This window comes from Lonchura striata, chromosome 7 (genome assembly GCF_050655825.1).
Source record: "Lonchura striata isolate lonStrDom1 chromosome 7, ASM5065582v1, whole genome shotgun sequence".
Lineage (NCBI taxonomy): Eukaryota > Metazoa > Chordata > Aves > Passeriformes > Estrildidae > Lonchura > Lonchura striata.
In genome coordinates this window covers 23,037,934-23,055,270 of record NC_140709.1, presented here as the reverse complement: position 1 = coordinate 23,055,270, position 17,337 = coordinate 23,037,934, and the positions used below count along the sequence as shown (strand labels likewise).

Sequence of the window (17,337 nt, the reverse complement as noted above, 5' to 3'; positions counted from 1 at the left end):
TATCTTTTATTTGCTTTTCAGACCCACCAGGTCCACCTGCAAATCCAAGAGTGACTGACACCACAAAGACAAGTGCATCTTTAGCCTGGGGCAAGCCTCACTATGATGGTGGTCTTGAAATCACTGGCTATATAGTAGAGCATCAAAAAGAAGGAGAAGATGAATGGGTGAAAGACACAATAGGGACTGCTTTAAGGATCACTCAGTTTGTTGTAGCTCCTCTGCAGACTGGGGCCAAGTATAATTTCAGAATCTCTGCCATGAATGCTGCAGGGGTTGGTGAACCAGCAATAATTCCGAGTGTGGAAATCGTTGACCGAGAAGAGATTCCTGACTTTGAACTGGATGCTGAGCTAAGAAGAACACTTGTTGTTAGAGCTGGATGCACTATTCGGATTTTTGTACCAATTAAAGGACGTCCAACTCCAGAAGTTACATGGACAAAAGATGATCTTTCACTCAAAGGGCGTGCCAGTATTGAAAATACCGACTCTTTTACACTCTTGATTGTCACAGAGTGCACCAGATATGATGCAGGAAAATATGTAATGACTCTTGAAAACGCTGCTGGCAAGAAGACTGGCTTTGTAAATGTAAAAGTCTTGGATACACCAGGTCCACCAATAAACCTTAAGCCTAGAGAAATAACCAAAGACAGCATCACCCTCCAATGGGATATGCCTCTGGTAGATGGAGGTTCACGTATAACAAACTATATTGTTGAGAAACGTGAATCAACTCGGAAGGCATATTCAACAGTCACAACCAACTGCCAGAAGTGTTCCTTCAAGGTTCCTAATTTGTCTGAGGGGTGTGAATACTATTTCAGAGTACTGGCTGAAAATGAGTATGGTATTGGTGAACCAGCTGAAACTACAGAACCAGTAAAAGCTTCTGAGGCCCCATCCCCACCTGAGAGCCTTAATATTATGGATGTAACACGGAATTCAGTTAGCCTAGCTTGGCCAAAACCAGAACATGATGGTGGCAGCAAGATCACTGGGTATGTAATTGAAGCACAGAGAAAAGGAACCAATCAGTGGGCACACATCACCACTGTAAAAACGCTGGACTGTGTAGTAAAGAATCTAACTGAAAATGAAGAGTATACTTTCCAGGTTATGGCAGTTAACAGTGCTGGAAGAAGTGCCCCAAGGGAAAGCAGACCAGTTATTATCAAGGAGCAAACAATGCTACCAGAGTTTGACCTCCGTGCTATTTACCAGAAAACAGTCATTGCCAAAGCTGGTGACAATATTAAGATTGAAATCCCTGTACTTGGTCGTCCAAGGCCTACTGTGACTTGGAAGAAAGAAGACCAAATACTTAAGCAAACACAAAGGGTAAATTATGAGAATACAGCAACTGCAACCATATTGACCATCAATGAATGTATTCGAAGTGATAGTGGTCAATATCCACTGTCAGCTAAAAATATTGTTGGAGAAGTTAGTGAAGTAATCACAGTTCAGGTTCATGACATACCTGGACCACCTACTGGACCAATCAAATTTGAAGAAATTTCGTGTGATTTCCTAACATTCTCATGGGAGCCTCCTTTGAATGATGGTGGTGTACCAATAAGTAACTATGTTGTAGAAATGCGTCAGACTGACAGTACCACGTGGACTGAACTGGCAACTACAGTGATACGCACTACATTTAAAGCCATTCGTCTTACTACTGGAGTTGAGTATCAGTTCCGTGTTAAAGCTCAAAACAGATATGGAGTTGGTCCAGCCATTACTTCAGAGTCTGTAGTTGCCAACTACCCATTTAAGGTACCTGGGCCTCCTGGCACTCCTCAGGTGATTGCAGTCACCAAAGAAACCATGACCATTAGCTGGAATGAGCCAGTTACTGATGGTGGAAGTCCAATACTGGGATATCACATTGAAAGAAAAGAGCGAAACAGCATTGTTTGGCAGACTGTAAGTAAAATGTTGGTGTCAGGAAATATCTTTAAATCATCTGGACTTACCGATGGCATTGCATATGAATTCCGTGTTATAGCAGAAAACCTGGCTGGGAAGAGTAAGCCAAGCAAACCATCTGAGCCTGTGTTTGCCCTGGACCCAATAGATCCACCTGGTAAGCCAATACCTCTGAACATTACAAGACATGCAGTTACACTGAAGTGGACTAAACCAGAATATAATGGAGGTTTTAAGATAACTGGCTACACTGTTGAAAAAAGAGATCTTCCTAATGGCCGCTGGCTGAAGGCTAATTTCAGCAATATACTAGAGACTGAATTCACTGTAAGTGGTTTGACAGAAGATGCTGCCTATGAATTCCGTGTCATTGCTAGGAATGCTGGTGGAGCGGTTAGTCAGCCCTCAGAGCCATCAGATGCAATCACTTGTAGAGATGACATTGAAGCACCAAGGATAAAGGTGGATGCTAAATACAAGGACACCATAGTGCTGAAAGCAGGTGAAGTTTTCAGACTTGAGGCTGATGTTTCAGGTCGCCCTCCACCAACTATGACATGGACAAAGGGAGAAAAAGAACTTGAGGACACAGCAAAATTAGAAATAAAAATAGCAGATTTCTCTACCATTCTCATCAACAAAGATTCCTCAAGAAGAGATGGCGGTGCTTACACACTTACTGCAACAAACCCTGGTGGCTTTGCCAAGCATATCTTCAATGTTAAAGTTCTTGATAGACCTGGTCCCCCAGAAGGGCCTTTGGCTGTGTCTGAAGTCACTTCAGAAAAATGTGTGTTGTCATGGCTACCCCCACTGGATGATGGAGGAGCAAAGATTGACCATTATGTGGTTGAAAAACGTGAAACAAGTAGATTGGCATGGACATCTGTAGGCACAGAAGTTCCAGTGACTAAACTGAAGGTTACTAAACTGTTGAAGGGAAATGAGTATGTGTTCCGAGTTATGGCTGTTAACAAATATGGAGTTGGTGAGCCTCTGGAATCAGAGCCCATTCTTGCAGTAAATCCATATGTTCCACCTGATCCACCTAAAACACCTGAAGTTACAGCAATTACAAAGGATTCTATGGTTGTCTGTTGGGGCCATCCAGATTCTGATGGTGGGAGCCCCATAACTAACTATATTGTAGAACGTCGAGACAGGACTGGTCTACGGTGGGTGAAATGTAACAAAAGGGTTGTTACTGACTTACGTTTTAAAGTGTCTGGACTGACAGAAGGCCATGAATATGAATACAGAGTCATGGCAGAAAATGCTGCTGGTGTCAGTGAGCCAAGCCCAGCCAGTCCATTCTATAAAGCCTGTGATACTGTATTTAAGCCTGGTCCCCCAGGTAATCCTCGTGTTTTGGATAGCAGCAAGTCCTCTATTACAATAGCATGGAACAAACCAATATATGATGGTGGTTCAGAGATCACAGGTTACATGGTTGAGATTGCACTACCTGAAGAAGATGAGTGGAAGATTGTAACTCCACCAGTGGGTCTAAAGGCCACTTCTTTTACCATCACTGACTTGAAAGAAAACCAAGAGTATAAAATACGGATATATGCTATGAACTCTGAAGGTCTTGGGGAACCTGCTCTTGTTCCTGGCACTCCAAAAGCTGAAGAAAGAATGCTACCTCCAGAGATTGAACTTGATGCAGAGCTACGTAAAGTTGTAACTATTAGAGCTTGCTGTACTCTGAGACTCTTTGTCCCAATTAAAGGAAGACCAGCACCTGAAGTAAAATGGACAAGAGAACATGGGGAATCTTTGGATAGAGCGAGCATTGAATCAACAAGCTCTTATACTTTACTTATTGTTGAAAATGTAAATAGATTTGATAGTGGCAAATACATACTGACAATTGAAAACAGCTCAGGTAGCAAGACAGCATTTGTGAATGTCAGAGTTCTTGATACTCCAGGGGCACCTCAAGATTTGAAAATAAAGGAAGTTACAAAATCTTCAGTTACACTCACATGGGAGCCTCCTCTCATAGATGGTGGCTCTAAAATTAAAAATTACATTGTTGAAAAACGTGAATCAACAAGAAAAGCTTATTCAACTGTTAATGCCAATTGCCACAAGACCAGCTGGAAAGTTGATTCACTGCAAGAAGGCTGCAACTACTACTTCAGAGTCCTAGCTGAAAATGAGTATGGAATAGGCCTTCCAGTTGAAACTTCAGAATCCATAAAAGTATCAGAAAGACCACTTCCACCAGGGAAAATAACTTTGTTGGATGTGACAAGAAATAGTGTAACCTTGTCTTGGGAAAAACCTGAACACGATGGTGGTAGCAGAATTCTAGGCTATATTGTAGAAATGCAGAGCAAAGGCAGTGAAAAGTGGTCAACCTGTGCTACCGTAAAAGTCACTGAAGCCACCATCACAGGACTGATCCAAGGTGAAGAATACACCTTCCGTGTTTCAGCTCAGAATGAGAAAGGTATCAGTGATCCTCGCCAGCTGGGTATACCAGTTGTTGCAAAAGATCTTGTGATCCCACCAGCTTTCAAACTACTGTTCACCACTTTCAGTGTTCTAGCAGGAGAGGACTTAAAGGTTGATGTTCCTTTTGTTGGTCGACCCAAACCAGCAGTGTCTTGGCATAAAGACAATGTGGCATTGAAGCAGACTACAAGAGTAAATGCAGAAAGCTCGGAAAACAATGCAGTGTTAACAATAAAAGAAGCATGCAGAGAAGATGTGGGAACATATTTAGTTAAACTTACAAACTCTGCTGGTGAAGCAACTGAGACACTAAATATTGTTGTTCTTGACAAACCAGGACCTCCAACTGGACCAGTAAAAGTAGATGAAGTAACAGCAGATAGTATTACCATTTCCTGGGAACCACCCAAGTACGATGGTGGTAGCTCTATCAATAATTACATTGTAGAAAGAAGAGACACTTCCACCACAACTTGGCACATTGTGTCAGCTACTGTTGCAAGAACAACTATAAAAGCATGTCGTTTAAAGACTGGCTGTGAATATCAGTTCAGAATTGCAGCTGAGAACAGATATGGGAAGAGTACATATCTCACCTCAGAGTCAATAATTGCCCAATACCCATTTAAAGTTCCTGGTCCACCTGGAACTCCTTTTGTAACAAATGTCACAAAAGACAGCATGGTGGTACAATGGCATGAACCAGTCAATGATGGCGGTAGCAGGATCATTGGTTATCACTTGGAGCGCAAAGAAAGAAACAGCATTCTGTGGGCTAAACTGAATAAAACACCTCTTCCAGATACCAAATTCAAGACAACTGGCCTTGAGGAAGGTCTTGAATATGAATTCAGAGTCTATGCAGAAAACATAGTAGGAATTGGAAAGGCAAGTAGAGCATCTGAATGCTATACTGCACGTGACCCATGTGACCCTCCAGGTCGTCCAGAACCTGTAATTGTCACAAGAAGCTCAGTAACACTCCAGTGGAAGAAACCTATATATGATGGTGGAAGTAAAATCACAGGCTATGTTGTTGAAAAGAAGGAATTACCTGATGGCCGTTGGATGAAAGCAAGCTTTACAAATGTCATTGATACTCAGTTTGAAGTAACTGGTCTAGTTGAGAACCAGAGATACGAGTTTCGTGTTATAGCCCGAAATGCTGCAGGTGTTTTCAGTGAACCATCTGAGAGCTCAGGGGCAATTACAGCAAGAGATGAAGTAGAACCACCTCAAATAAGTATGGATCCAAAATTCAGAGACACTATTGTAGTGCATGCTGGTGAGTCATTCAAGCTTGATGCTGATGTTCATGGCAAACCAATACCTTCCATTCAGTGGTTAAAAGGTGATCGTGAGCTGACAAACACCGCTCATATGGAAATAAAAACTACTGATTTTGCAACAAGCCTCAGTGTGAAGGAAGCCACGAGAGTTGACAGTGGGCAGTATGTACTACTGGCAAAAAATGTTGCAGGTGAAAAGAAGGTTCCTGTTAATGTCAAAGTTCTTGATAGACCTGGACCTCCAGAAGGACCTGTTGAGATTACAGGTGTTACAGCTGAAAAATGCATGCTATCATGGAAACCTCCACTACAAGATGGTGGTAGTGATATTTCACACTACGTTGTAGAGAAAAGAGAAACCAGTCGGTTGGTGTGGACTGTTGTTGACTCAAATGTGCAAACCCTGAACTGCAAAGTTACAAAACTTCTAGAAGGAAATGAGTATGTTTTCCGCATCATGGCAGTAAATAAATATGGTGTTGGGGAACCTCTTGAGTCTGACCCAGTAGTCGCAAAGAACCCATTTGTTGTGCCACTTCCTCCCAAGGCTCCGGAGGTCACAGCAGTTACCAAGGATTCTATGATAGTTGTATGGGAAAGACCAGCCTCAGATGGAGGCAGTGAAATCCTAGGCTATGTCCTTGAAAAACGAGATAAGGAAGGCATTCGTTGGACAAGGTGTAACAAACGTCTGATAAGTGAACTGCGATACAGAGTGACTGGACTTATAGAAAATCATGATTATGAGTACAGAGTTTCAGCTGAAAATGCTGCTGGTCTTAGTGAACCAAGTCCACCTTCTGCTTACTACAAAGCATGTGATCCTATTTACAAGCCAGGGCCACCCAATAATCCTAAAGTTACGGATGTTACAAGATCTTCAGTTTTTCTTTCATGGGGCAAACCTATATATGATGGTGGCTCTGAAATTCAGGGATACATTGTGGAAAGATGCGATGTAAGTGATGGTGAATGGTCAATTTGTACCCCTCCAACTGGAATTAAGAATACTCACATGGAAGTAGAAAAATTAGTGGAAAAACATGAATACAAATTCCGCATATGTGCAGTTAATAAAGCAGGAGTCGGAGAGCATGCAGATGTTCCTGGTTCTGTTATTGTAGAAGAGAAGATGGAGGCTCCAGACCTTGACCTTGACATGGAATTGAGGAAGATTGTAAATGTGAGAGCAGGAGGTTCTTTAAGATTGTTTGTTCCCATCAGAGGTCGTCCAACACCTGAAGTAAAATGGGGTAAAGTGGATGGTGACATCAGAGAAGCAGCTATTATTGATACTACTAGTAGCTTTACCTCCCTTGTTCTAGATAATGTTAACAGATTTGATAGCGGAAAATATACTCTGACCTTAGAAAACAGCAGTGGAACAAAGTCTGCATTTGTCAGTGTAAGAGTACTGGATACCCCAAGTGCACCTGTTAATTTGAAAATCAGAGAGATCACTAAAGATTCTGTTTCACTTTCATGGGAACCTCCTCTCCTGGATGGTGGAGCAAAAATAAAGAATTTCATTATTGAAAAGCGTGAGGCAACAAGAAAGGCATATGCAGCTGTTGTAACAAACTGCCACAAGACTTCATGGAAAGTAGATCAACTTCAGGAGGGCTGCTACTACTTCTTCAGAGTCTCTGCTGAGAATGAATATGGAATTGGCCTCCCTGCAGAAACCAGTGACCCAATTAAAGTTGCTGAAGTTCCACAGCCTCCTGGGAAAATAACAGTGGATGATGTCACAAGAAACAGTGTCTCATTAAGTTGGGCAAAACCAGAACATGATGGTGGTAGTAAAATCATACAATATATTGTTGAAATGCAAGCAAAGGGTAGTGAGAAGTGGTCAGAGTGTGCTCGTGTTAAAACACTTGAAGCAGTTGTTACTAATCTAACTCAAGGAGAAGAATATCTTTTTAGAGTGATGGCTGTAAATGAAAAGGGTAAGAGTGATCCTAGAGCACTTGCAGTTCCAATAGTTGCCAAAGACCTGGTGATTGAACCTGATGTAAGACCTGCTTTCCACAGTTACAGTGTTCAGGTGGGACAGGACCTAAAAGTAGAAATACCAATTGCAGGTCGACCTAAACCAACTGTTACCTGGGTTAAAGATGGCCAGCCATTGCGGCAGACAACAAGAGTCAATGTTAGTGATTCAACTGATCTCACTATATTGAATCTTAAGGAAACCAGCAAAGAAGACAGTGGCACTTATGAAATCACTGTGGCTAATGTTGTTGGGCAAAAGTCTGCCTCTGTTGAAATTATTACTCTAGACAAGCCTGACCCTCCAGTGGGACCTGTGAAGTTTGATGAAATAAGTGCTGAAAGTATTACCCTGTCATGGAATCCCCCAGTGTACACAGGCGGCTGCCAAATTACCAACTATATTGTGCACAAGAGAGATACAACAACCACTGTATGGGAAACAGTTTCGGCTACTGTTGCAAGAACTACCCTGAAGGTGACTAAACTGAAAACTGGTTCAGAATACCAGTTCAGAATATTTGCTGAGAACAGATATGGTCAGAGTTTTGCATTAGAATCTGCACCAGTCGTAGCACAGTATCCCTACAAGGAACCAGGACCTCCTGGCACACCATTTGTGACAACAGTTACAAAAGACTCTATGGTTGTACAATGGCATGAACCAGTAAATGATGGTGGCAGTAGAGTGCTGGGTTACCATCTTGAGAGAAAGGAGAAAAACAGCATTCTGTGGACTAAAGTAAACAAGACTATTATTCAGGACACAAGTTTTAAGACAAATAACCTTGAAGAAGGAATTGAATATGAGTTTCGAGTTTCTGCAGAAAATATTGTTGGTGTAGGCAGAACAAGTAAAGTTTCTGAGTGCTATGTAGCTCGTGATCCATGTGATCCTCCAGGTCGCCCAGAAGCTATAATAATAAAAAGAAGCTCTATTACTCTACAGTGGACCAAACCAGAATATGATGGTGGAAGTAAGGTTACTGGTTATATTGTAGAGAAACGTGACTTACCAGATGGTCGCTGGATGAAAGCAAGCTTCACAAATATCATTGAAACTCAGTTCACTGTAACAGGACTTACTGAAGACCAAAGATATGAATTTAGAGTAATTGCAAAGAATGCTGCAGGTGCGATAAGCAAACCTTCTGACAGTACAGGACCAATAACAGCAAGGGATGAAGTTGAACTTCCACGAATTTCAATGGATCCAAAATACAAAGACACTATTGTTGTAAATGCTGGTGAAACATTCAGACTTGAGGCTGATGTTCATGGAAAGCCACTACCAACCATTAAGTGGTACAAAGGAGATAAAGAGCTTGAGGATACTGCTAGATATGAAATAAAGAACACTGATTTCAGTGCATTAATAGTTGTAAAAGATGCTATTAGAGTTGATGGTGGACAGTACATTCTTGAAGCCTCTAATGTTGCAGGAACAAAGACAGTAACAGTAAATGTAAAAGTCTTGGACAGGCCAGGACCTCCAGAGGGCCCAGTCCAAGTTACAGGAGTTACAGCTGAAAAATGTGCACTGGCATGGGGACCTCCCCTTCATGATGGTGGCAGTGATATTTCTCATTACATTGTAGAGAAGAGAGAAACTAGCCGCCTGGCATGGACTGTGGTTGCTTCAGAAGTTTTACCTACAATGCTGAAAGTAACAAAACTCTTGGAAGGAAATGAATACGTCTTCCGTATCATGGCAGTTAACAAATACGGGGTTGGTGAGCCATTAGAATCTGTGCCAGTAATGATGAGAAATCCATTTGTGGTTCCTGGACCACCAAAAGCCTTGGAAATTACCAACATCACAAAGGATTCTATGACTGTCTGCTGGACCCGGCCAGACAGTGATGGAGGTAGTGAAATCATAGGTTACATTGTAGAAAAGAGAGACCGAGCAGGCATCAGATGGATAAAATGCAATAAACGCCGCATTACAGATTTGCGATTAAGAGTTACAGGTTTAACAGAGGATCATGAATATGAATTCAGAGTTTCTGCTGAAAATGCTGCTGGAGTTGGTGAACCAAGCCAAGTTTCTCCTTATTTCAAAGCTTGTGACCCAATGTTCAAGCCTGGCCCACCTACAAATGTCCATGTTGTGGATACCACCACAAGTTCAGTTATACTGGGTTGGAGTAAACCTATTTATGATGGTGGTTGTGAAATCCAGGGATACCTTGTAGAAATCTGTAAAGCAGATGAAGACGAATGGTCGCTTGCTACTCCACAGACAGGCATACGTGCCACTCGATTTGAGATCAAAAAGCTTACTGAACACCAAGAATACAAACTACGAGTGTGTGCTCTCAACAAGATCGGTGTTGGAGAGGCTGCATCGGTTCCTGGTACTATTAAACCAGAAGACAAACTTGAAGCTCCAGAACTTGATATTGATTCAGAGCTAAGGAAAGGCATAGTGGTTAGAGCTGGTGGGTCCGCTAGGATTCACATACCATTCAGGGGACGACCAACCCCTGACATCACATGGTCCCGAGAAGAAGGTGAATTCTCAGAAAAAGTTCAGATTGATAAAGGCATAAACTACACACAACTTTCAATTGACAATTGTGATAGAAATGATGCTGGAAAGTATATTCTTAAGCTGGAGAACAGCAGCGGTTCTAAATCTGCATTTGTTACAGTGAAAGTCTTGGACACACCAGGACCCCCACAAAACTTAGTGGTAAAGGATATAAAGAAGGATTCTGCTGTATTATCTTGGGAGCCACCGATTATTGATGGTGGTGCAAAGGTAAAGAACTATGTAATAGACAAGCGTGAGTCAACCAGGAAGGCATTTGCAAATGTAAGTGCTAAGTGTGCCAAGACAAGTTTTAAAGTTGAAAATCTTACAGAAGGAGCCATTTATTACTTCAGAGTTATGGCTGAAAATGAATATGGAATTGGTGTTCCAGTTGAAACCAGGGATGCTATCAAAGCCTCGGAGCCACCTCTGCCTCCTGGGAAAGTAACACTCACTGATGTCACTCAGAGAAGTGCATCACTTACGTGGGAAAAACCTGAACATGATGGAGGTAGCAGAGTTTTGGGATATCTTGTTGAAATGTTGCCTAAAGGAACAGAAAAATGGAGTGTTGTTAGTGAGACCAAAACATGTAATGCAGAGGTGTCTGGTTTGAGTCCAGGACAGGAATATCAATTCCGTGTGGTTGCCTACAATGAAAAAGGCAAAAGCGATCCCAGAGCACTTGGAATTCCTGTGATAGCTAAAGACCTGACTATTGAGCCAAGTTTCAAACTAATGTTTAATACATACAGTGTACAAGCTGGAGAAGATCTGAAGGTAGAAGTACCATTTATAGGTAGACCCAAACCTACTATTACTTGGACAAAAGATGAGCAGCCACTGAAACAGACAACCAGATTAAATATTGAGAATACGACAACATCAACTATTTTACATATTAAAGAAAGCAACAGGGAAGACTTTGGTAAATATACAGTAACAGCAACAAATGCAGCAGGTACAGCAACAGAGCAGCTGAGCATAATTGTACTAGAAAAGCCTGGCCCACCACGAGGACCTGTCCGCTTTGACGAAATTAGTGCAGACTTTGTTGTTTTATCATGGGATCCGCCTGATTATACTGGTGGCTGCCAGATAAGCAACTATATAGTAGAAAAGCGTGACACAAGCACTACCACATGGAACATTGTGTCAGCAACTGTTGCAAGAACAACCATCAAAGCAACAAAGCTTAAAACAGGTTCTGAATACCAGTTCAGGATTTCTGCTGAAAATAGATATGGAAAGAGCTCTCCTTTGGCTTCTAAATCAATTGTTGTGCAATACCCTTACAAGGTGCCTGGACCACCTGGAACCCCATTTGTTACAGCAGCTTCCAAGGACCACATGATTGTACAATGGCATGAACCAGTTAATGACGGAGGAAGCAAAGTTCTTGGCTACCATCTTGAGCGTAAAGATAAGAACAGCATTCTTTGGACAAAACAGAACAAGTCACTTATTGTGGACACCAAATATAAAACAGATGGCCTTGAAGAAGGTCTCGAATATGAGTTCAGAGTTTCTGCTGAAAACATTGTTGGTATTGGCAAAGTCAGCAAAGTATCAGAACTGTACGTTGCCCGAGATCCTTGTGACCCACCTGGCCGCCCAGAGGCCATTGTTGTTACAAGAAGTAATATCACACTGAAGTGGAAAAAGCCAGAATATGATGGTGGAAGCAAAATAACTGGTTATATTGTAGAAAAGAAAGAACTGCCAGATGGTCGCTGGATGAAAGCCAGCTTTACAAATGTGTTGGAAACAGAATTTACAGTAAGTGGTCTTGTTGAAAACCAACGATATGAATTCAGAGTAATTGCAAGAAATGCAGCTGGTTGCTTGAGTGAACCGTCTGAAAGTACAGGGCCTATTACTGCCAGAGATGAAATTGAAGCACCAGGAGCTTCTTTGGATCCTAAATACAGAGATGTCATTGTTGTTCATGCTGGAGAAACCTTTGTTCTTGAAGCTGATATCCATGGCAAACCTATTCCTGACATTACATGGTCAAAAGATGGTAAAGACCTTGAAGAAACAACTGCAAGAATGGAAATTAAATCTACCATTGAGAAAACAATTCTCACTGTCAAAGACTGTATAAGAGTAGATGGAGGTCACTATACTCTTAATCTCAAAAATGTTGGTGGCACCAAATCTATACCAATCACTGTAAAAGTGCTTGACAGACCAGGACCTCCAGAAGGACCTTTGAACATTACAGGTGTCACTGCAGAAAAATGCTACTTGTCATGGTCTCCACCTTCACATGATGGTGGTTCTAGTATCTCACATTATATAATTGAGAAGAGAGAGACAAGTAGGCTTTCATGGACACAAGTAGCAACAGATGTGCAGGCTCTTAATCACAAAGTAACCAAACTCCTTCCTGGCAATGAATATATTTTCCGTATAATGGCAGTGAATAAATATGGAGTTGGAGAGCCCTTGGAATCTGAACCAGTTGTGGCTCGTAATCCATACAAACCCCCTGGTCCACCTTCAACACCTGAAGTTTCAGCAATCACAAAAGATTCTATGGTGGTAACATGGGGTCGCCCAGAAGACAATGGAGGAGCTGAAATTGAAGGTTACATACTTGAAAAACGAGACAAGGATGGTATCCGGTGGACCAAATGCAATAAGAAAAGGCTGACAGACTTGCGATTCAGAGTAACAGGTCTAACTGATGGGCATTTCTATGAATTTAGAGTGTCTGCTGAAAATGCTGCAGGGGTGGGTGAACCCAGTGAGCCATCCATTTTCTATCGTGCTTGTGATGTATTATATCCACCAGGTCCACCTAGCAATCCAAAGGTTACAGATACTTCTAGGTCATCAGTTTCCCTTGCCTGGAGTAAGCCCATTTATGATGGTGGTGCTCCTGTTAAAGGGTATGTAGTTGAAGTAAAAGAAGCTGCTGCTGATGAATGGACTACCTGTACCCCACCAACAGGCCTTCAAGCAAAACAGTTCACTGTGACAAAACTGAAAGAGAACCATGAGTATAACTTCCGCATCTGTGCCATCAACTCAGAAGGAGTAGGAGAACCTGCGACTATACCTGGTGCAGTCTTAGCAGAGGACAAGATTGAACCTCCTGAAATTGAACTTGATGCGGATCTCAGAAAAGTAGTCACTGTACGTGCCAGTGGTACTTTACGCCTGTTTGTCACCATCAAAGGAAGACCAGAACCTGAAGTTAAATGGGAGAAAGCAGAAGGAACAATTAGTGAGCGAGCTCAGATTGAAGTCACTAGTTCCTACACAATGCTGGTCATTGACAATGTCAATAGATTTGATAGTGGTAGATACAATCTTACTCTAGAGAACAACAGTGGCAAAAAATCTGCTTTTGTTAATGTCAGAGTGCTTGATACACCTAGTGCACCTCTAAACCTGACAATCAGAGAAGTGAAAAAAGATTTTGTAACTTTAGCCTGGGAAGCACCAATTATTGATGGTGGAGCTAAAATTACCAACTACATAGTTGAAAAGCGAGAATCCACGAGAAAGGCATATGCCACAGTTACAAGCAACTGTACTAAGAATTCCTTCAAGGTTACTCAACTACAAGAAGGATGTAGTTATTACTTCCATGTTCTAGCTGTAAATGAATATGGGGCTGGTTTGCCAGCAGAAATTGCTGATCCAGTTAAGGTGTCTGAACCACCTTCTCCACCTTCAAAAGTCATTCTTGTTGACGTGACTCGCAATTCTGCATCAATTAAATGGGAAAAACCAGAGAGTGATGGTGGTAGTAAAATTACTGGTTATATAGTAGAAATGCAGAGTAAAGGAAGTGTAAAATGGAGTGCATGTACACAGGTGAAAACATTGGAAGCAACAGTAACAGGCTTAAGTATGGGAGAAGAGTACAGTTTCAGGGTCATTGCTGTTAACGAAAAAGGAAAAAGTGATCCAAGAGAACTTGGTGTCCCGGTCATTGCAAAAGATATTGAAATCCAGCCGTCTGTTGAGCTTCTCTTTAACACATTCACAGTGAAAGCTGGAGATGATCTTAAGATTGACATTCCATTCAGAGGACGACCTCTTCCCACTGTTACCTGGAAGAAGGATGGGAATCCCTTAAAACAGACAACCAGGGTAAATGTTCAGACATCAAAGACTTTAACTTCACTGTCCATCAAGGAAGCTACAAATGAAGATCTGGGACAATATGAATTACATCTTTCAAATACTGCTGGAACAACAACAGCTTCTCTAACTGTAGTTGTCCTTGACAGACCAGGACCACCTACTGATGTTAAAATTGATGAAGTTAGTGCTGATAGTGTAACTCTGTCTTGGAAACCTCCAGCATATGATGGTGGATGTCACATTAGCAATTACATTGTGGAAAAGAGAGATACTACCACAACAACATGGGAGGTTGTATCTGCAGCAGTTGCAAGAACATCAATTAAAGTATCTCGACTCGTCACTGGATCTGAATATCAGTTCCGTGTTTGTGCAGAAAACCGCTATGGGAAAAGCTCTTATACTAATTCTCCTTCAGTTGTGGCAGAGTATCCATTTAAGCCGCCAGGTCCACCAGGAACGCCTCGTGTGGCACATGCAACTAAATCTTTCATGATTGTAACTTGGCAGGTACCAGTTAATGATGGAGGTAGTGTAGTACTAGGATACCATTTGGAGCATAAAGAAAGAAGCAGCATTCTTTGGACAAAAGTCAACAAGAGCCTCATAACTGATACACAAATGAAAGTTACAGGTCTTGATGAAGGACTGATGTATGAATATCGTGTGTATGCAGAAAACATTGCTGGAATAGGCAAATGCAGCAAAGCATGTGAGCCAGTTGCTGCAAGAGATCCATGTGATCCTCCTGGTCAACCAGAAGTTACTAATATTACAAGAACATCTGTCTCATTGAAGTGGACTAAACCAGAATACGATGGTGGAGCTAAAGTAACAGGTTATATTATTGAGCGCCGAGAACTACCAGATGGTCGTTGGCTAAAATGTAATTTTACTAATGTGCAAGAAACATACTTTGATGTAGGTGGACTTACAGAAGACCAGCGTTATGAATTCCATGTGATTGCAAAGAATGCTGCTGGTCTCTTCAGTCAGCCATCTGAATCAACTGGACCTGTGACTGTGAAAGATGATGTAGAAGCTCCAAGAATTATGATGGATGCCAAATTCAGGGATGTTGTAGTTGTGAAAGCTGGAGAAGTGTTTAAAGTCAATGCTGATGTTGCAGGACGGCCAATACCAGTGATTTCATGGACAAAGGATGGCAAGGAGCTTGAAGGGAAAGCTAGAGTTGAAATAGTCTCAACAGATTACACTACTGCAATAACCATTAAGGACTGTATCCGAGGTGATTCAGGACAGTATGTACTAACATTACAGAACGTTGCAGGAACAAAATCTTTGGCAATTAATTGCAAAGTACTTGATAGACCTGGCCCACCTGCAGGTCCATTAGAAATAAATGGTCTTACTGCTGAAAAGTGCCATTTATCATGGGGACCCCCTCAAGAAAACGGTGGTGCAGATATTGATCATTATATTGTGGAAAAACGTGAGACCAGCAGAATTGCATGGACACTTTGTGAAGGAGAGCTTAAAACAACATCTTGTAAAGTGACAAAGTTACTGAAGGGTAATGAATATATTTTCAGAGTAATGGGAGTTAACAAATACGGCGTTGGTGAGCCTCTAGAAAGCATTGCTGTCAAAGCCCTAGACCCATTTACAGTTCCAAGCCCACCTACATCTTTAGAGATCACCAGTGTGAGCAAAGATTCAATAACTCTATGCTGGGCAAGACCTGAGTCTGATGGAGGCAGTGAGATCTCGGGCTATGTAATTGAAAGGCGTGAAAAAACCAGCCTAAGATGGATTCGTGTAAACAAAAAGCCAGTTTATGATTTAAGAGTGAAATCATCAGGTCTCCGTGAGGGATGTGAGTATGAATTCCGTGTTTATGCAGAAAATGCTGCTGGCCTCAGTCTCCCAAGTGAAACCACACCATTGATTAAGGCAGAAGATCCAATATTCTTGCCATCACCCCCATCTAAACCTAAGATTATGGATTCTACAAGGTCAAGTATCACAATTGGTTGGACAAAGCCACTGTTTGATGGAGGTGCTCCAGTAACAGGATACACAGTTGAATACAAGAAAACTGATGAAACTGACTGGACAACAGCTATTCAGAATTTAAGAGGCACAGAATATACCATAACTGGATTAACATCAGGATCTGAGTATGTTTTTAGAGTGAAATCCATTAACAAAATGGGTGTCAGTGAACCAAGTGATGTCTCAGAACCTCAGGTGGCAAAAGAGAGAGAGGAAGAACCTGCCTTTGAAATTGACAGTGAAATGCGGAAGACTTTAATTGTAAAAGCTGGTGGATCCTTCACAATGACTGTTCCTTTCAGAGGCAAACCAGTCCCAAATGTAACATGGAACAAACCAGACACTGATCTCCGTACACGTGCAAGCATTGACACTTCGAGTAATTGTACATCCCTTACTATTGAAAAGGCAACAAGAAATGATTCTGGAAAGTACACATTAACATTGCAAAACATTCTGAACACTACCACCTTGACTTTAATAGTCAAAGTTCTTGATACGCCTGGCCCACCATCTAATATTGCAACAAAAGACATAACCAAAGAATCTGCTGTGTTATCTTGGGATGTTCCTGAAAATGATGGTGGAGCACCTGTAAAGAACTATGTAATTGAAAAACGAGAAGCTAGCAAAAAGGCGTGGGTCACTGTGACAAACAACTGTCATCGCCTATCCTACAAAGTGACTGGTTTGCAAGAAGGTGCCATTTACTACTTCCGTGTCTCCGGAGAAAATGAATATGGTGTCGGAGTTCCTTCTGAGACCAAAGAGGGAACAAAAATAACAGGTATGTTTTGCTATGCAAAAAATGTGTTAATACTTAAAAAAATATGAGTTTTAAGTATTAACTTCGAAATAATGTCAAAAGCTTTAAATCTGCATACAGTAAAATAGGTCATTTTTGTAGGTATGTCTGTGGGTTTACAAATAAAAAAGAGCTAACTAATAGCTTGATTTTTAAATTTTTTTGCTTGGATTTTACTTAAAATATTTCTAA

At 41.5% G+C, this 17,337-nt stretch overlaps 1 protein-coding gene across 50 annotated transcripts in view; it reads left to right on the top strand.

Moving 5' to 3' along the window:
* Positions 1-17,337, top strand: part of TTN (titin) — a 239,181-nt gene that overhangs the window by 193,344 nt on the left and 28,500 nt on the right. For all 50 annotated transcript variants that reach the window (XM_085584497.1, XM_085584508.1, XM_085584521.1 and 47 more), the window contains one exon: positions 22-17,127. In XM_085584497.1, coding sequence (XP_085440623.1) covers positions 22-17,127 — 17,106 coding nt within the window. The remainder of the gene's footprint in view (positions 1-21; positions 17,128-17,337) is intronic.